The sequence below is a fragment of the Calypte anna genome, chromosome 2, assembly GCF_003957555.1.
Source record: "Calypte anna isolate BGI_N300 chromosome 2, bCalAnn1_v1.p, whole genome shotgun sequence".
Taxonomy (NCBI): domain Eukaryota; kingdom Metazoa; phylum Chordata; class Aves; order Apodiformes; family Trochilidae; genus Calypte; species Calypte anna.
The window spans coordinates 108,264,786-108,286,198 of record NC_044245.1 but is presented as its reverse complement, the minus strand read 5'-3'; the positions used below and the strand labels follow the sequence as shown (position 1 = coordinate 108,286,198).

Sequence of the window (21,413 nt, the reverse complement as noted above, 5' to 3'; positions counted from 1 at the left end):
GCAACTGCATCTATAAAACAGAACAAAGAGAGCATTTTAAACCTCTATTTATGAAAGGATGTTTCACCATGGTAGTGCAGTAGTAGATTTAACAAAAGGTAGCGTTTGTGCTAGAACATATTTTAAGTACAGGACCCTGTCCTAAAGTGAGGCAGTAGAGAAGCAACTTACTTTAACACAGTACTATTCTAAAGCTGCTTAAAAATTCTTCTCTGAGAGTAAGAAATAATGGAAAACACATTTATTAAAACAGAAAACATGCAGGAGTGCTGCACAAAGCATGCTATGCAAAAAAACCCCAGAGCAAAACAAACAAGCAGAATGCCCCAGCAACTGGGAGCTACTTATTAAAAAGCGGTACAAAAAGAATACAGGGATTGTGTGGATTGCTGTCCCTTTCTTTCCATCACAGCAAAGGGCTGAGGACCAGAAGAAAGTCCCATAAACATTTTCTTGAGTCTTACCAAAGCACTGTTGAGCAGCTGGTACTGGTACTGGTACTGCCCATGCATAGGGACCTTTAGAGGGACATACCGTGCAGCCTGCCTTCGGGCAATGCATGTATTCCCTGAAGAGCTCCTGCTGGAACTCTTGCGCTTCCAGGTTCTTTTCCCCATTATGCAGTCTCCCTGCCATAGTTTCTCTGTCCTCTTCCCTAGACTTGTCTTGACAATCAGAAAATCACTTTATTTTTTCATCTTCGAACTTCCATTTTCCTGAACGCATTTTGTAAATGCCACTGTCCCTTCCCATGTCTCTTTAGAAGTCAAAAAGCAACATGTTATCCTTATTTTCCATTTGTTGACAGGAAAATTTGTCAAGAATCATCACTTATGTTGCCAGACGTCTGATCAAATGCTTCAGCTAGGGAGCCAGAATTCTCCAACTGTGGCCTTGGTAAATTTGTAGCATCTGAAATGAAAAATAAGAAAATGGTTAACAGAGACACTGAGAAACTGCAGCAAACTCTCTAAACCAAGGAATTCAGTACAAAAAATACCTTTCAGTTCACAGTGGATTTTCAGAGCCTTTAAGGAAGACACCCTGTGCTCAAATTCTAAGTGATAAGGACATAATCATAATGATCTCCTGTCATCTTTGTTTCTTTGGGGCCAAGGAAAGGAAAGCAGGGCAGGCAAATATATCAGGCTTGTATCAGAATGTGTGAGTGAGCAGTTGCTCAAATGAGTCAAAGGATAGACACCACAGACAGACTCATATTGGACTACTTCCTACAGACAGCAAAATGCTTCAAGATAACCTGCATCTGGCTGTAGTCAAGGAAAGAAGTCCTAACAGAATGAGTGTGGAGGGAACAAGACTGGTGAGTTTGCTCTTGCTCTTCTCTCAAAGCAAGATAAGCAGCGTCTGAGCTGAAGACAGGAAAGCAAATCCACACCAGCATCAAGGGAGATCAGGATTCTACCTTCTGTGCCAACCTAGGCACTTGGACACCTGCATCCTTAACGAACAAAGAAATCTTAATAAACTTGTCCTGTGAATTTGGGTAAATTGGGGCTAAATTACACTGTTCACCATTCTGCTCTAAAATTTAGTCTCTTGTTGCTTCAGGTTGTAGATTGGTTTCTAATAATAATTGCAGTGCTAGAAAAGTCAGCCTGAAATGCGATTTGGAGCTGTACAGGTCTAACGTCCTGTAATTCAGAAGCAACACATGAACTAAACCATAACTTCCCCACAGCCCCCTTACTGCTTGGGGCCTGACACCATCCACTGGAAGAAAGAGGGGTGTGGAGTTGCCACTTCTACTGTAAGAACAAATCACATGGATGGGTGCCTTCCTGCTCCATAAAACAACTGCATCTACCCACTTCATGAATAAATTAGTGGCACATATATTAACCCAGCCACCGAGCATGCAGACAAAGCCCGAAGTTAAGAAAAACAAAACAAACCAATGGCAGTAACATACCTTGTGTAGACTCCCTTATTTCCTGAGCTTCTCTCCTCCCAAACCCACTTGGCTGCTGTCTCTGGAGTTTCTGTCTCTACAAAGAGATCTGGATGCCCAGCACAGTCTCAGACATGTCCTGGTCTGTATTCAGATCCTGAGTCTGAATGGAGTATCCTTCTCTTCTCCCAACAGAAAATTTATGGGTACCCTTCTTGGTGCTGATTCCAAAGTGCCAAAAGTGAGGCAGGATTTTCTTCCACATCTGGGAGCTCTACTATCATCCCAGACATCGTTACAGTGCATCTTCAAGTTCTTTATCCTCTCTTGGTACTGCCCCAGGAAACAACTGGTACACTGATGGACAAGGTGGCTCTTATACTTGGCTATCAAGAGTCCAATAGACACTAACACCACCTCAATGTCCTGGATATTCACACATGCTTAGTGTTACCTACATGAGGTCAGTTTGCAGGTATGATCGTTTCTTCTGAGAAATGTTCCAAGAACATCTTGATAGATACAGATAAATAAGTACATGGCGAAGAATTCCAAAATAAAGTATCACCTCAAGTCACTGGAACAGAAACTGGACCTGAGAGGAGCATGGTAGATACTATGCCATGACTTGATGTCCGTACTTGAGTTAGGTCCAGAGCAAGAATAATTCACACAGTAGTGTGACCATGTATCACTGCTAGCAGATGCAGATGTACTTCAATACTTTTCCCAGGAAGAGGTCCTTACATGAGTACGCTTGCCAAAAATCTCCAGTGTGAAAATGAGGTAAATCTGTATGGAACTGATCAGTACTGATAGGAAATCAGCATGTGACAGCATGCCATAAACCTTCTCAAATGTACTGGATCAGCAACAGCTGGGCACACATACCCAAGCACTTCCAACAGCAAAAGGGAAACAAATCTGTAAAATCTGCCATCAGAAAGCCAAGCATAAATGGCAGACCTACACCATAGATTATTTTTGTTTGAACACTCAGGAATGGGAACTATTTTCTTGGGCATTACCCTCAGATACTACACAAGAGCAAAACTGAAACGCCTTCAGAAATTAAAAAGAAGCACATGTGGTGGTAAAACACTCAAAATCTTTCTCCAAACAAGGACATTATGGAAGGCAGTGATGTTAGAAACTTTCCAGACAAAAATGGCAGTTCAGCCTTTGAAAAGTGAGGAGATAAGGTCTGAACTGTGACACAGACCTTATCAAAGTTCACTGCAACTGCAAACCTTCCTACCTCCTGCAAAGTCCCCCAGATCCACTACTATCTAAGAGAAGTCAAGACCAAGAGCCAGTGCTCAGAAAAATTCCCTTTCCTCCAGACTCCTAGCATAGCTCAAGAAATGCAGTGCTGTGACTAATTTGTTTCATAAGAACATCCAAAAACGCAAGTTGTCACAAGAAAACGAGAGAGTGCTCTTTGCAGTCTAAACCCAGGAATATACCTCTAGAATTCATTAAAAATCAAATAATATGCAAATTCAGCATATAAAACTACAAGGAGAATTACACATGACTAGAGTGGTTAATAAGCAGATAAACAGTGGTGAAAATATTCTAATTCTATCTCAGATCTTCAAGCAGTCCTGCACATTATCAACTTGCCTCTCATTTTCATTGTAATGCATTACAAACCAAGTAATAGGTACAAGATCAAGTGAAGAACTCACTGGTTTTTGGTTGAGTATGTAGCTGTTTGAAAGACTGTCTTGTACATTTTTATTCTGTGAAAACTATCTTGTAATAGAAAAAAAGCAATAGCTAGGGAAGAGCCCATTAAAACATACATGCAATATATCCAAGTTCATACAGTAGAAGCAGCTGCTGACAGCATGATGATGCTAGCACATCTTCTCTTTACTTTAGCATGGCATCATTAAGTTAGTAGCAGCTGGAGGAGCATTTACAATTGCCTAGGTGTTCTTCTTGGTACAAATTTCAGGTAATATGTATCCATAAAAACAACAGAAAGACTAGAAAGCGAAAGAATAAATTTCCAACAGTAATTTTTTAAATAAAATCACTGTTGAAGTTTATTAACCTCTGCCACAATATCAAATTAAATGAAACTGCAGTGTGTGTATGGCAGTAGCATACACAAAAAACTTTAGAAAAACTTAAGAGAAAACAAAGCAAAAACCCTCTACCACCACACAGTACAAATGTCCATTTATCTAATAGTGAACACAGAGAAAACATTTTACTGATGTAAAGAATAATAATTCTCTCATACTCTGAAGTACATGATCTAATTACCATCAACTTAATTAAAACTGATTTCTTTTTATCGATTCCTTAACTTTCTGATGTTGATTTGACCCCATTGCCTCAGGGAATGCTTTCAGAGCTTTCCAATGTTATATTTTTTTATATTAATTAAGTTATTTTGATTAGTTTGGCCTTTTAAAAGCTGTTCTCAATGCTATACATCTGCTAAGCAACAAATGGTAGCGTTTAAACAGGTATAAAAGTTCAAGCATTTCTTGCTTTGCTTTTTTCCCCCCTCCCTTCCCTTAGTCCACTCTGTTCACCCCTAAGAAAATAAATGCATTGCAAAAGATCTGTATAGAAAGAAGAGCTTCCAAAAAGTGTATCTTTTTAACAGCTATGAGCACAGTAAGTGAGCTGCTTTGTGCCCACTGCTCAATTTTCCTGAGCAAACACATGAATCCCCAATCTAACAATCCTTTCCAGCCCTCAAAGCCTGTAGGTACAAGATAACCCTATGTAAATGAGAAGGGTCTGTTTATTTTGAGGGATTTAAACTCGAACTGCATTAAAAACTAAGCACAAACACCTGTGTGTTTTGAGAAGGAGAAATGGATAGGTTTCGCTTAACTTAAGCCTAAATCAACAACCCTGCAGAAAACTACCCCATGAAATACTAGACTTCCATTAACTGTAACTAAGAGAGCAGTTATGAGAAAAATTAAAACATCATCTCATTCAGCTAACACCTTGGAAAAGCGGAATTTAATTTTTTAAGGTTTTTACAAGACTAAAAAAATTCCTATATTCTCAGAATTCAGGGGAGATAATGAGAATTTTTTAGTTTTTCTTTTTCATTTGCCCAGCTGTAAGCTATATTATTTGGCACTGCTGGAAAATAATTTTCATACTGTTATGCCTTCAGTTAATATCTGACTTTCAATACCAAGTTAGTGTTGCCAAGTTTTACTATGTATCATGCAGTGTAAATCGTCCAAATCATGAGTTCTTAAAAAAATCACCAAACACTACGCCATTTTTATACTCTGTATAATACAGTATAAAAGAAAAATTACTTATCAGAACATGAAATACCTGAAAATCAAGTACATCCAGATTCTTACCTATCTCCAGAACTTCTTTCAAAATATTTTTTTTAATTTGAAGTCTCATACAAAGTTTCCAACACAAACACTTGCATAGGAAAAGCTCGAAACAATTCTGCTTATTTAAAAAGCACTTAAAACTCCATCAAACTCACAATAAATAGCAGGATTGCACCACTGGTAAAAAAAAGAGAATAAAAAAACCCAGCCATACACTAGACAAAGCACTAAAAATCCTCAGAAATGCCTTGAAATACGGTTGCAATCCTCTTAGTTTAAGACTGACACACATGCTCAAGGGAAACCAATTGATTATCAGTCGACAGAAACTTACCTGCTTAAGTGCTTTCTTTGTGTGCTGCTGGAAGGAAGATACGAGCTTGCTTTGCACCGGTGCATTAGTAAGGCTTGAATCACGATTGGAAGACATTTCTTCAGATGTCTGCTTTGGGCAAACTTTATGCAAAGAAAAAAAAATAAAATAAATATCAGAATCCTGTGATGGGGGTTATCTTCTCTATCTCTGAAAGTCCTGAGGACAGGGAAAAATCAAGAAGCCTGGAAAACAAAAAGCTTGCTCTAAGAAAGGCAACTAATCCTGAGGTCTGTATGAGCTGAAAATCAGCCATATTCTAAATAAATGCCATATTCTAAATAAATGCACTGCTTCACAGATGTTTGTATCTCATCACAGCCTTCCTGTGTAGTGCTGAAGAACTTACATATTTTGCCTTTCAGATCCTAAAAGGTAACTGAAATAGTTTAACCATGGTCTTCACACAGAAGCTGGACAAAATTATTTTCCCCATCAAGACATTTTTAATGAATGTTTCTGAATGTGTATCTATACATGAGACAGTGATGACCCTGTGTCCTAGAAATATTTATTGATACATAACTTCATTCTAGATCATAATGGTGTCTTAGGGGCCAGACTCAACTATTTTGTAAGTAATTCTTAGTGAAGCTATGACAACACTCTTTCCTGTGAAACGGGTAGACTGGAATATAAACAGGAATTCTGGTCTTTCAGGTAATACACACTGCTACTTGTAAGCCTTCTAGATAATACATAACAAATACTGAAGCCCTTGCATTAAAATACCTTCTGAATACATGTCATGTGAGACACAGAAAAAGTCTCCTGGTTAAAAATAAGATGAAATACAAGTAATTGTTATAGAAAAATGCTTTACTAAACAGATACAAAAACTGTGAAAACAGCTGTATGATCCTTTTAGTCTTGGTAGTCTGAACGTTTGACTAAAAGGACAGTAAAAACTTTTCCACTTTTCATGCCTTGCCTTACTATTACTCTTAGCAGTTTCCTGAGATAGACCAGCTAAACCAGCATCATTAGCAGGAATACAGAAATTAAATTGCTTTTTTCCCATATTCTCCCACTGACTCAATTCAAGTCCATCTTCCAGTTCTGCTCAAAGCTGTTTTTCGTGCAGCCGTGTATGGTTTTCCAAGTTTTGCCATATTTTGTACACCCACCAGAACAGTCTGAAGACACTCAAATCAGCAGCACAGACATGTCAGAAATAATCCCAGCCCACTGTTTCTGTCTGTCTATGGTTTTCTCCTCCCACCCTTCAGTGGGATGAGCAGACACCTGAGGAACATTCTAACTTCCCTGACTTTAGCAATGTTTCTTAGAAGAAATACTGTAAATATTTTTGTTTGCATTTTTAAGAAAAATAGAAAGAATTTAGCTACCAAAATTGAATGGCCACCATAACATGCATGCCACACTAAACTTTTAGTTTTCATGGTGAAATAAGTAACCAATGCTTCACTCTCAGAGAATACACTCTATTTTACGTCATTGGCATTATGTCAAGATAATATTCATATTAGATTAAAAATTTCCATGAACAGATAAGACAAAAAACAACTTTGTCACAAGATTTATGACTGATATTTGTCACTTTTTTCTGTTACACTTGGAGACTTTGTCAAAATATACAAATAAGCTGCAACACAAGACAGGCTCTGAGCTTGCAGCATCGCCTGGTTTGGATCAATCTTTTCCACATGATGAGCAAAACTTACTATCAACAACTTAAAGGAGCAGCAAAGTGCCAGCAGAAAACAAACAGTAGCTGGTTTATATAATGTACATCACTGCATTAGCTAAGGTCGTGAGTCAAAGAACACCTACACCAAAATAAAAACCTGACATTTCAAATTACCTAGCTTTTGTCTTTTCTTTTAAAGATAATTTATTCAATGTTTTTCTGGCAAAGTCTGAGAGCCAAAGAACTGAAGACAAAACAGAAGTAGTGTCAGCACACAACCCCCAGAACTGAGAACAAAACCACGATTAAAAATGCCTACAGAATGAAAAGTGCTACATACCTAACTGTCCCTCCTAAGAGAGGACTCAGCATGACTTGTCATATTCTAACTATTTCTGTTCTCCAGGATGACTGCAAATTCTACTGTCTCCTTGTTAAAATGAGACATTGTGATTTTCATTGCTCTGATCTACACCATTATCCAAGAGTCTCCCTTATTTATTCTGGTGATAACGTTCTTCCTGGAGAGGTTTGGCAATACTAACTGATGATGCTCAACACTACAACTTTTAATGTCAAAACTACAATATAGCACAGGAATAAGCAGTTTTATGTTTTGTTCTTTATATTGTTTTCACTGGTTTTTTAACAATAAAACCTGAATTTGTGACATGTCTATTAGAGGCCATATTTCATATTTGTTTCATTGCTTCAAACTTATATAAAAATATTATCGTCGTGTTGTCTCTTTTGCATCTGTTTCCTTAAAGCTTTGACCACAAAGTTAAAACAAGGAGCAGGGATTGTTCTAGTGGGTGAAGCAACTGGAGCTGAAGCCCACCAAAACAATTAATAGCTTCCCATTGCTGTAACCTCTTCTGCAGTTATAGAAGAAATCCCTCACACCAGGCTGGTTCAATTTAGTGCAACCCAAACATTGTACCTTCAGAGTTTTGAAAAACAAACTTTCCCCGCAGTTTATAATAAAAGAAATAGGTCTGGGAGACTGAAATCCCTTGCATAAAAAAATGACAAGGTGATTAGAGAAAGTCAACCTAATTTATTAAGAACAAATGATACTCCCTTTCTAAAATGTGCTTTGTACATCATATTTGCCTTCATATATCTAGTAGCTTAAAATAATAAGCTATTTTAAATATTGTTTTCCATGTTTTACTTAAATTTCCATTTAAAACCAGCTTGATTCAAATCATGGCTACAAACTTTGCCATCCGGTAAATAAGAGATCTCATTACCTATTTTTAAAAAATGAAAGATAAAAACATAAAAAAATCTAAAAGCATTATGTTAATTTATGACTAATAACTTACAAAGTCTATTCATTTTATTAGCAAAAATAATACTAAAATTGATATACAGGCTTTACTTAGAGGATGACAAATACATCATTTACAAAACAGTAAGAATTTAATTTTCTGTAGGAAATGAAATACAAATATGAGTTAAAGAATAAACGTATTCTTTAAAACATATTCTGCTATGTAGCAACTTAAATCAATCTGTGCCAAAGTCTCATTAAGCTGCAATACCTGTGACCCCAAAAAACATATTTATTTGTTAGTTCATTTATATGTATGAAGCCCAACTGGTTTTCTCTGAGTGAGTCAAAAGTAAAAAAGGAACAACTATGACAGAAAAATACGTAAGTGTCTGAAGTGAACATGGGTGATGCTAGGCAAAAATGCCTTAAGAACAGAGCAGGCATTTCTGCTATGGAAACCAAAGAACACACTAAAAGACAAACAAATCAAGAAGAGACAGAGGTCTTTGTGCATACAGGAAAATTTAGAAAGGTGTAACCACTTTGTCCCTAAGCACTGAAGATGAGTGAGTATTATCCATGTTCTCTTGAAAAGCTTTATAGAAAAGAATGCTGAAAGTAAACTTGATGACGGGGAGGAAGAAAAGAACTCTGAAAGAATGCAACAGATGAAGGCAAAATATTTGGGTAGCAAATAAAGAGGATTCACCATTATTGCTACAGGAAAAAAGGAGAACAACAGCGGTTTTAAGCCTAGAGGAGCCGTTTCCATTTAGTGAAGAATAATTACGCTCTAGTCTTTAAATCGGTTTCTTCAAGGGCCAGGACTGAGAGAGGGAATAAAGCAAAAAGCAATTATTAAGCCATAAACTGTTAGGTTATGAGCTGAAGAGCAGCTTTTTTTCTGAAGATGAGCCCTCCTTAGTGAGTATTCAAAGAGTGTTAACGTACATGATAGAATTAGAATTACTTAGGGAAAAGAGCTTGTTAGAAATGTTTTTGACAAGTTCCATTTAAAATAACATTGTCTCTTCCATTTTTCCAAGACCAGTTTTGGTAATTATTATGAAAGGCTATAATTTATAAAATGCAGCAATATTGTCTTTTAATTTCAAATTGTATAGGCTATCTCCAAAATTTCTTACTACATTTTACGTTCTCCACCCAAGATATAAGAGGCCTACATGAAACATAGCAGAAGACATGCTTCTTAAAAAAAAAATTATTATAGGAATACAATTTAAAATTGTTCTGTCTCACTGCCATTATTTGGAATAATTATAAATTTATTTCTGTAACTAGATAGACAAAAAAAACTCCTACAGTGTTTAAAGGGGCTTATTTCCCCAAAATAAATAGTATAATTAATTCTGATTTCAGATAGACCATACTGATTTAAAATTAAGGCAGTAAAACCAAGATAGAATCATAGAATCATAGAATTGGCTGGGTTGGAAGGGACCTCAGAGATCATCAAGTCCAACCCTTGATCCACTACTGCTGCAGTTACCAGACCATGGCACTGAGTGCCACATCCAGTCTCTATTTAAGTATCTCCAGGGATGGAAAATCCACTACTTCCCTGGGCAGCCAATTTTTTTTTTTTACTGCCCAGAGACAACAACAACATGAGCAACAGTTCATTTCTTTGTTACAGAAATCACAGCAGATGAGAAGGATTGTTTACTGATAGTTACAATATGAAACATAAATTAATATTGCCATTATTTGCTAAAGACTAGAGTCTACTTCAAGCAGAAAACGTATTCACACACTCTGGAGATACAAAACTTAATAAGAGAACTCCCTTGGGAAACATGCACAGAAAATCTCTCTCTAAAATACCCATAAAATCCAATATTTTCTTTGTATGGCACAGATCTATACTTGTATTGACATAAATAGTCACACTTTGCCAGCACAGATGAATCAAGTGATTCAACTCCATCTCTCTGATCTTGAGCGCCTGACTCGCAAAACCTGAACAATTCAAAACTCAGCTGTTGCCATCAGCTCTTGCAAATGAAAAGTAGTTTGGGAGTCAGTTAATTGTCCAAGTATGCCAATACAAGTGAAACCAGATGCATATATCCAGGGAGCTAACGTGGCTATAATCATCTTTTTGAAAAGCAATACCAGCACTGTGAAATAAGAAGTAATATTGAGGAGCATTTTTTGGAAAAAACATCAAATACTGCATCAGCTTGGTAACTTGAGCTGAATCGTGTTATATTCTCAGCTTGCTTTTGAGCCCAAATATTTCACAAAGGTTAGAAAACTGTGAATCCTTATTCCAAAGGAAGTCAACATTTTTTCCAGTACAAATATACAGCCTGTCATCACTAAGCCACCGTTTTCCTAGGCCTCATTAGCTCTACTCTACAGAAAAAAAAAAAAGAAAAGCATTTGAGAAAGATTTCTTCCTCAAGCTCTGCATCAGTTTCTGTCATTCCTATGAGTCTTCTCCAGTGCCAGTGAAACAAAGAGATCCTGGGTACAGTACTTTTATAGCTACTTGAGGGGAGGTAAAAAAACCAACCCATTAAAACAACAACAACAACAACAACAAGAAAGTGAAAAACCGTCTCTTTCTGATGTGTCATCCCAAACTCTGTATGTTTTTAGAGCTACTATTCTGTTACTGCCCTTCTGCTTTTGGAGGAGCCTGTCCCAAATGCCCCTGTTGCCATGTGCAACAGACATATTCAGTGGAATCATCAACTGCTATTCCCAAGAGAAAAGATGCTAATGGTAACAGGTTTCCCTGAATTGCCAGAAAGTCCATTCCTGGTACGGAACTGAATATCTGAACCTGGACTCAGGTTCCAAACAATGGTGAGTATTTATTCCTTACCAAGTGACTTATCCTAGTGGTGTCCTAGTCCAGAAAAGCACATGGGGTTCAAGAGCAACTAAAACAAAATTCCAGGATTCAGCTCGACCCTGATCCTCTATGAGCAATAATTTCACCTACCACCTCTAAGAAAACTGGCTAAGTAATTAATTCTGCCTTTTCACATTCGCAGTTGATGGACTTACAATTTTAGCAAGTGCTGGGAACCAGTGTCTCAAGAAAAGACACGTTGCTCATATTTAGCCCAACATCAGAACCTATCTTCAGGCTGGGATTCAGGAGGGAAGTCACACTACTGCAGGAATTGCTGCCTCCTCTACAGTTACATCATTGTGCATTCCACTGGCTTGCCACAAGTTTTAATCAACTGCGCTCCATGGCTGATGGATTAGGCCTGGCTACAGAAACCCCAGGGACAAGTGGTTTTGAGAACAGAACATCCTATTGATGGGCAAAAGGATATTATAGTCATCATTTTCCCAGGCAACAGTAATTGGAATTTTATTTCTTTTACTGACTACATCTTTACCTGTTGCCACTGTATTTGAGGAAAATGGGATTTATAAAAAAGATGTGAGACTGCCAGACATCCTCTATAGAAATCCTACTCCAAAGAAAATCTTTAAGTATCTTTAAGGTATGTCTGTAGAGAAGTTGGAGAAAGAAACATTTTTCCACAGCATCTGAACAATCCTGAGATGTGGCCACTCAAGTTGTCAGTTTAACAATACTGATAAGAATGTTTTCATTGAGTCATTTATGAGAAATTTTATACAATTATGCAAATAAAATTGCTTGGTAACCTGTATGTATACAGGGAAAAATGTGCTGGTCAGGGAATAATGTGATTCTTCTCTGTTCAAGTATCAGTTGGTAGTTTCACTCTGAGAGCTGGAGACTATCATCTAAAAGCCCACAAACAGACTGAGGCTTAAGGTTTTATCCTTTGCTTCCAGCTAACTTTTACACAGCACTTTTCAAACCTTGACAAACTATTTCTGATCACTGACAGAACTAGGGCTTCTGGACTCTACCACAATGGAAACAAGGACAAATAAAAATGTGATCCATTGGTCAATTAAGAATACAAAGTGCAAACAATGTCCGTTCTCATCTATATCAAACGTAAGACTGTAAGGAGACATTATATCTACTGACTTTTCCTAAAACACGAGCCAGAGAATAAGTATTTTTTGTAATGAATCATGTTATTTTTATGCAACAGAATTGTTTCCTGGAAGGAAAAAAAAAAAATCTCAGCTTTAGACTGTAAAGTTTAATTGATCTTGTTAGACTTGGTCTGCTACACCAAATATTTTCTACAGAAATTCCTTACTTCAAGTATTTACAAACAAATAAAATCATCATCCCATCTTTGATAAACTACCTAGATTGTCCCTATTAAATTTCCCAGAGCAAAGGAGCTATTATTTCACACAGGAGCTCTTATATGTCTCTTCTAAATCCTTTCCTGTTTGTCTTAATTCTTTCTTACAGCTATAATGAATGCAATACACTAGTAATCATTTAACTAGTGCTGTACCCAAAGGAAATGCTGTGCCTATATTCTTCAATCAGTACTACCAGAATTATAGTGCAAGAACGGCACTGGACTAATTAGCAAAAGCATCTCAGTCATGTTCAATTAATTTTCTATTGTGATCCTTAAATGCTTCTCAGAATTGCTGATTTGTTGAGTAACATTTCTATGGTGCAAATGTGACCTTTTTTCTTCACATCAAAGTCTAAAATAAATCATGCTTATCAACTGTAATCATTTACAAGGCAATCAAGAGGAGTCTCAACGTTATTATTTCCTACCAATACATTTAATCATGAAGGATTTTATATTTTTCAAAATGTACTGACACATCAAATGAAAAGTGGACAAATCACATCATCAAAGGAACAGAAAAAACATCTAATGTTGATGGTGATTCCTATACCTTTTCAGATCTAATAATTTGTTATTTTCAGTCCTCTTTAAACTGGCTCATTTTTTCTATATGGTGCTGGTTTTAGCAAACCATTCAATACTGTAAATGAGATCACTTACAGAACTCTACATATTTGTTAATAGATACCTCTAGCAACAAAACTTTCAGTCTCAAGAAAAGCTATCATCAAACATGCTTGATGAAACTATGGTCTGTATCAGCTGACTGAAACAAGATATGCCACCTTCAATTCCTTACCTGCATCAGCCTTTCTTACATGCAATACTGACTCGCTATTGTCATCCCATAAACTCTTTTAAAATACATCCACTGCATTATATTAAAAAATTTCAAATGCCTTGCTTTCAGAAAGCTAAATACATTGCAGTTTTCCAAGATTTCTTAAAAATGAAATACAAAGGAAAGTTGTCAGCTTTAAAAACAATCTATGTGTAATTTACTGCTCTACTCCAAATATTTAAAAATGTTTCATTTTAGCAGCTGCTCTTTTATGTCACTGTAAGTGCTAGAATTATTTTTATTACTGTAAACTGTGAACATAGCATGCGGCCTCCTCCCAGTCAAAACCCAGCAATTTTCTACTGCTGGCATTCTGGCATCCTCATTTACTTCCTACCACTCCTAAATAATTGCTAGGTTTGTGCCATGATTTTTCTTTGTTTACAGCAAGTAACACCAACATTTACTTTCCTATCCATAACCGTATTTACATTGCTTTTCACTGCTGTATTCTTCCTGAAAACTAGGGAAGTGTAGACCAACAAACTGTCTGAGTATCAGACAGGAATTGTAAAAGAACTGCAGATATGTAATGTTCACTTAGACATGAAATACATACTACATAAGCACATGCACATGCAGAGTCTGTTAACTTACAGATGTATCAAAGAAAATGAAGAAGCAGAGCAGACTTATATTTTTCCACTAAGCTTCAAAACTTCACCACTAAGTCCACAAAACCCTGTCCTAGGCAGTTCTGTTACTCCTGCTACTGACGATTTTGTGATTTTTCAATGCTATTCACAAGCAACACTGAAATAGTAATTTAAGTCCTGTACAGGTGGAGCCTGGAAGGTAAGTTTCTCAAGATAAAAAGAAAGGAAGTCTGCAGCAGAAAAAAACTATGAACTGAGCCTTTTAATGTTCTAGCTGTAGATAGGACACCCTTTTACCATATACAAAGCAAGCTGAAACAGTAGGCTGACATCCAGCAGGGGGACAGATTGTGAGGGGGGCAGCAGAACAACAAATGAAGGAGAGGCTTATTTCAGAGGAAGCTTGATTTTGTATAAAGTATTTGCTTAATAAACATTATATGAATCTGTTTTTAATAAGAAGCATATTTATTTCTATTACTTGCTAGTAATTTGGGTGAGTGAAGAAATGTGTCTTCTTTATGAGCAATTACTACCTCTCAAAAAGAAAAATTAATTCTAAAGGTGTAATTTTCAAGTTCTTGCAATGTTTCACTTTGTCATTATCTCAGAGACAAAAAAATGCACTTGATTTGCTATTTCAACATGCCTTTATATCAACAGGGCACCCAGGAGAATCTCTACCTGAAACAAATGAAAAAAAATACAAACCTTTGTCCTCTGACCAAAACTCTATAGAGGGACCAAGCCCAAATGCCCACACTGAAATCAGTGAGATGTCTATCCAACAACTGCAAGTCTGAAGCCTGGTAAGGCAAATAACTCTTTAGCTGTGGGGCCTAGAACAAAAAAATTGTAAGCCAAAAAATTACCTACTCAAAATACACCACACAGCACCACTCATTGTCTTTTGCAAATCTAAGTCCAATAAAGGCATTTGGTGATCCTGAATTCTTTACAAGGCCGAAGAAGGAAGGTAGGTGACTCAAAAATAGTCCCACTCGTTAAAAATATTACTTACACTGTTTAGAAATAACATTATGAAAATCTCAACCAGATGTACTTTTTTCTCTTTTCAAAACATGCCCTCTAATATTGAAAATAAAACACCTACCACCATTTTCTTCTCCATTATTATTGTTTGTCTCAGCCATTTCTGTTCCATCTAACTCAGATTCACATCCTAAATCCAATGTTCCATCAGTAGGGCATGTTGATTCTTCTTTCTAGTTAAAAAAGAAAAAGAAAACTAAAATTAAAAAGGAAAAAATCAATCATGATCCTGCTGCATCTCGGAGAACAGATTACTGCAGAGGACTCTGATGCTTACATTTCAAAAGCAGAATGAAATAAAATATTCTTGTGAACTACTTTAGAAAAAGACTTTCATGAAAAAACTTGCAAAGCAAAACCAAAAGAACTTATTTTATGGAGTCACAACATACTCCTTTTTTAAAATGTCGATTGAAATTGACATTCTATGATTCTATGAAAAGGCAAGATCTTCCACTTCTGGTCTTTTTTTTTTTTTTTTTTTTTTTTTCTTAACAGAAGCAGACTTGTTTGGCTGTTAAAAATCCTAGTTTTCCAGTTCAGTGTCCACAGCGCTGCAGTCAAACACAAATCCTTTAATGTTTCTTTTCTGCCTTTGCCTGTTTCCTGAATTCAGATAGCTGAAGCATATCTGAATACCTGGAGCTCACAAGCATGGGAACGATTGTGAATACTTGGATTTATGCCAAGAATATCTCCCGTTTTAAAGAAAAACAACAGCATTTGTTTTAGTAGATTAGGAAACTGAGCTTCTAAAAACTTCTATCTCACATACAGAGGTTTTAATTACCAGGAGCAGGAAATTCTATATAGTTTTATATTTTTTTTAAGTCCTTACATCAACTAAATTACAAAGAAATCCTTTCCCCCAGCCCAAAATTTTACTTGACTATATTTAGACTGCCAAACACATAATCTGTTTTTTGTTTCTCACCTCTGCCTCACATTCCTTCACTCCTATTGTGAAACCCCTCTAAGTTTGATCATGTACTGCAAAAAAAAAAATAAAATTTCCACCCAGAGAAATCATCATATTCATACCAAAATGAAAAATGATGAGGAAAAGGAATAGAAACAGCATAAAGGTAATATCTTTATAATTAAATTCCTTCTCAAAAGCAATGTTTCAGCCTGTAAATTGAAAGCTGATTTATATTACAGTTGCAAATAATTTTGCACTATTCAAGAATAAAAACATTAATAAATTACATAAAGAGAAAGCCAGTGATCCTCTTGGGCTCACTGTTCATGAAACAAAGGCCTTTTTGTTAACAACTCTGAAAAAATAGCATTTTAGCTAATCTACATGTTTTTTATACCATATGCCAAATTCAAGAGCATGTATATGCTTTCTAGGATAAAACATTCAGTGTTTACTTTCACTATAAATCCTTTTAAAAGACATCTGAAAACATTTAGAAGGACTATCAGGTCATTTCCTCTCCAAAGGAACTAATCTGTTTACCTTTATATCTATTGAGACATTCATAAAACAGTTTAATAGCAATCTGTACTTTCCATATACAAAATTTAAACTTACTTTGAGAGCGTAGAGTCCCGACTTCCCAGGGATTTTGAAGAATGTTCCATCACCTACACGAGTGTTAGTATGAAGCATTGCATTCAGGCAAGCTAATGGAGAGGTTCCACTGAAAAATAAAATTGTGCAGTCCAAGATTGAGTGCCTCTTGTAAAACTACTCCCTTGGTCATTTTTTTAAAGACTCATGCTTGCCTGCTTTTTTTTGGTTTTTTTTTTTTTTTTAATTCTCTCAACCCTGAAAACATCTACATTACAATAACAGGCCAGTTTCAAACTTAATCATATGCATCTGTCCCCTAGGCTCGAGGCAAAAAGTCTGTGAATTATAATTATGTTTTTCTTCATACAGCAACCAGCTCCACATTCTAAGAGAAACAAAGTCCAAATATTTATGTGAAATTACTTCGTAAATAACACCATGAAGCCTCATTTTTAAAATGTTACAGACAATGTGGCTGCTGCACATGAATGATCAAAACAGTACCAAGTTCAAGGGCAGCTGCATCCCGTAGGATGAAAAGCTACAAAAGAATAATAAAGAGCCACATTTAACATTAAGAGTGTTATATAGTGAAGCCTTCTTCTGGGCTTAACATGGTCAGCATGCATTACTATTCACAAATACAAACACATTTGTACTTTCTATGATGCCCTATCTTCTCTCATTAGAATTATTTTAGAGGTTAAGAGATTGACGTACACAAGGTAGTAATTGTAGTACCACTGTGGAATGCATGTAAGGGGACTATTTAAAAAGAAACACAACACATTAAGAAAAAAAAAGTACTTACAGAGATGACTTGGTAATATATGCATGCTTACACAAAAAAACTCCCAACCAAATGTTTCTACCCTAGCTACACCTACACTGTTCTGAAAAGATGATCTAAGAAATGGTGGGGAAGAAGGTAGTCATAAATTGTTTTATTTCAGTTCAGTTTAAAAATTAAAGTACAAGATTTACAGATGGACTACCACATCTTTGTCCCCATTTACTGACTAATGTACACAGTGTACTCAGGGACTGAATCTGAAACTGTGCTTCTTCCCTGGGGTCCTTAGCCTGCACGCACGCTTATCTTTAGCCACGTAAATATATTCCACTTGGTTAAGTGGAACAATGCCTGTGCATTAAATTAAGTGTGTTGCTAAGTATTTCAGGATTAATTATATACTCAACTATAAACTGGGAGCAGGGCTTCAAAAGTCCATCAGAAATTACTGTTCTTTACTGTGCTATTTTATACCACAATATCCATTCTTTGTTGAAAAATGCATGACTGATTATTTTTTTAAAATAAAACTGGACTGAAATTGTCAACTTTCATATGATGATTCTTTCTGTTGATGTCCATGGCTCTGTTACAACAAAATTAATCCTTTTTGTACATGTATTAATTTAATGGAAAGATGGATAGTGTGGTAATTGTTCTTTCAGTAAAAATTAAAGTGTCCTCAGTACAGGAAGTCCCATCCAGTACTGTTTACTTACCATTGGTCACCTAACATCACATTATTAGACTGAAAATCAAAAACCACAGCCTAAAAAAGCTGCTTGTTGATAAACACATCAGATATTCAACAGGTACCTATTTTATAAGTCTCCCAAATATAATAATGCTATATGAAAATTCTGACAAGGTTTTGTTCCTTCTCTTTGCCCCTGAAAATAAAAGTAATTCCACATCTGGCTTTGATCTAATACTGTAACAGCGTACAAAACTAAATTCAGCAAAAATATAATGATACTGCCAGCAGTAGCACAGAAAACATTAAGATACTCCATTGAATTTAACAATTATTTAAACCAGTTTTGGAATAAGTAGAATATTTCTCTTTACACATTTTCCTTTTTGTATTAATGTTTGACAAGCAAAGACACAAAGTATTTCATAGAGCAGTTCTAGTTTCATAATTTCTTCCATATGTTAACATACGTAACATGAAGCAATTTTGACTCTCACAGCCTTGGACCTTTTTAGTGAAACATTATCACAGATTAAGACTTGCTCTGGAAGACATAAAAAAAACCTTGCTGACTGTGCAATAAAGGACAAAGTCAATACATCAACAAGAGACAAAACTGTGTGTGCATGTATGTATGATTTGTATACTTTTCCTATACCAATGCAGATATTCTGGACTTCAAAGTTATTTTTTAGATATCATTAACTAATTAAAATGATACAAGATTAATGAACCCAAAATAGAGGATTTGGCAATATCTCATGACTACTACTGTGCTCGCAGCAGATATCTTAATCTTCAAAGTCTAGCCAACTGGCAAGTGGACAATAAAATCTACTTTCTGACTTACAAAGAAATCTATATCAGCTACTGAGCCAAGAAGTACTTTAATTACCGTTATGCTTGTTTCATACAGATATCTGCAATTCCAAAATAATTTGGCACGCAACCAAAGAGCTATATCCACCCTTCTTGAATATTGGACTTGGGTATGCCTATAACAAGCACTGAACATACCCCACATACTTAACTTGCAAATGAAATAATAATCTGGACACTGTGGGATGGGATTTAATATGCGCTAACAGCTCAAACTGAAATTCCACGGTGTCCTTAATCACTATTTTGACCCATGTTAACCAATGATTTGCCTATTTTTCTGTCAGCATAGGCATCCTTAAAACATAATTAAAATTCCCAAACATTACCCACAAGAGATCCTGGAAATGCATGTAACACATGTTATCACAACCCATGGGACTGTGGTTAAAAAAGCCAGGAATCAAAGATACCATGATACAGACGGATGTCTGAATCACAGAGCAGTTTCTGAGGGACCCATAATACTTATTGCATGCTTTCTAAATTCTCCTGCAGCCTGAGGACATACTCGTTCTTTTCAGAGCTGCTGACATTAATGCAGCAGCCAAGGACTGCCAAATAAAAGGCTGAGTATCTTTGAATGTCAAAAATGGCACAGTTTGACCTAAAGTGGTTGAAACACTCCAGATCAGTTCAACTTTGATTCAGTTTAATCAAATTGGATACAGTAATATTCTACTGTGTAACTTGATATCTGTGAATTTTTAGAGTCATAACGTATTTTCAAGCAATATGCTGCAAGCTTTGTTGCCACAGTCTACATGAGAGGAATATGTCAGATGCAGAATTTTCATACTATTTATCATCTTTTGGGTGAGATTGGTTTAAATCACTGTGGTATTCTAAGTCATTTATACATGGGAGTTATCCTCTGTAGCAGCATGACTTGAAGACTGAGCACTTTCTAATTGTATGTTTATACTTATATATATATATACACATACAAGCTGTATAACTACACCTACATACTTTCAAAAAGATATAAAAAAATTTACTTACTTTCTGTAAAGGTGATATGAAGTCACACCAACCAGCAACATAGAAAACAGAAAGAATTACTGATTAGCCATCCAATATAAAAAAATTTATAATAAACTTTTATCATTTAATAGACATTAAGCATGTCAACACTTCATCAGTGTTCTTCCCCAGAATCAGTGTAACTTGAGAGTAATCAACATAGCCTACTAAACAGGATTACAAAATTCCTGTGCATTATCAAAGCAAACTTCTCACCCCAACTCCCCCGCAGAAGGATCTTCAATATTTTGTGATTCTGGACTCCCTCTACTGGTCATGCAGACCGTGTTGCCTAAATCAAAATGCCAGACTACAAAGTCTCTACACATGAAGCCTTGCAAAAACATGGAGGGGAAGTAAAGATTCAAGTTACTTTCTCCCCTACCACCCTCCCACAAACTCCACAAAATCTGTATAAGCAACAGTAAAAACACTTCTTGTTTTTATATTGTAAACTTCTCAAACTCAAAATTTTGTCAGAAAACCCTGGAAAACTTCTATGGTTATATATTTAATTCTAATGGTTTATCTAGACTGTTTGCCAAGAGCAAAAAAAAAAAAAAATCATGACCTTGGCAAAACAAACAAACAAACAAACAAACAAACAAACCCAACAAAAACCCCAACAAAACAAAACAAAAAAATATTAAATGTGGAAAACAAGCTGGCTAAAGCCAACCTGTCCAGACAATACAGTGTGGCAGACAGTGAAAGATTCCTAACACTATGCATACAAGGCAACTCAGCTCCTGTAGCATGCAGCATTTCAGCCACAGCCCCCTGCACATCACAGCCCTCTCCCAGAACTTATAAGGGTTCCTGATATGTTCTCAAATAGAACAACAACTGCTGGAAGATAAGCACTTAGCTGTTGTAAATCTGATAAGTATTTATTTGTTTAAAATAATTTGCTCATTTAATACAGATCCATAAATAGTCTCAAGGGAGCAACAATTTTTACTCACTGCTGGAAAGAAAGCAAACTTAAAAAGCTTCAGTACTAATTTCTAGACTTGGTACGAAGGCATAGAGGATAAAATTTGCTTATAATGAATGTAAGTTACACCAGTTTGGAAGGGTTTGTAAAGCTTCCTGGAATAAAGGACCTAAAGTCAGAAATAATGTGATGAACTGGAGACAGCATTTAAAATCAAAACCAGGAAACTCATTCCAAAGAAATGTGAAGTGCTATACAATGGAATGTGAAAT

The 21,413-nt window shown here is 36.0% G+C and overlaps 1 protein-coding gene across 1 annotated transcript in view; it reads right to left on the bottom strand.

Moving 5' to 3' along the window:
* The window catches only part of ASXL3 (ASXL transcriptional regulator 3), a 129,649-nt gene that overhangs the window by 54,212 nt on the left and 54,024 nt on the right, over positions 1–21,413 (bottom strand). Inside the window, exons 3-5 of the mRNA XM_030445427.1 lie at positions 16,834–16,942; positions 15,355–15,466; positions 5,582–5,703 (exon numbers count right to left, since the gene is read on the bottom strand). Coding sequence (XP_030301287.1) covers positions 5,582–5,703; positions 15,355–15,466; positions 16,834–16,942 — 343 coding nt within the window. The remainder of the gene's footprint in view (positions 1–5,581; positions 5,704–15,354; positions 15,467–16,833; positions 16,943–21,413) is intronic.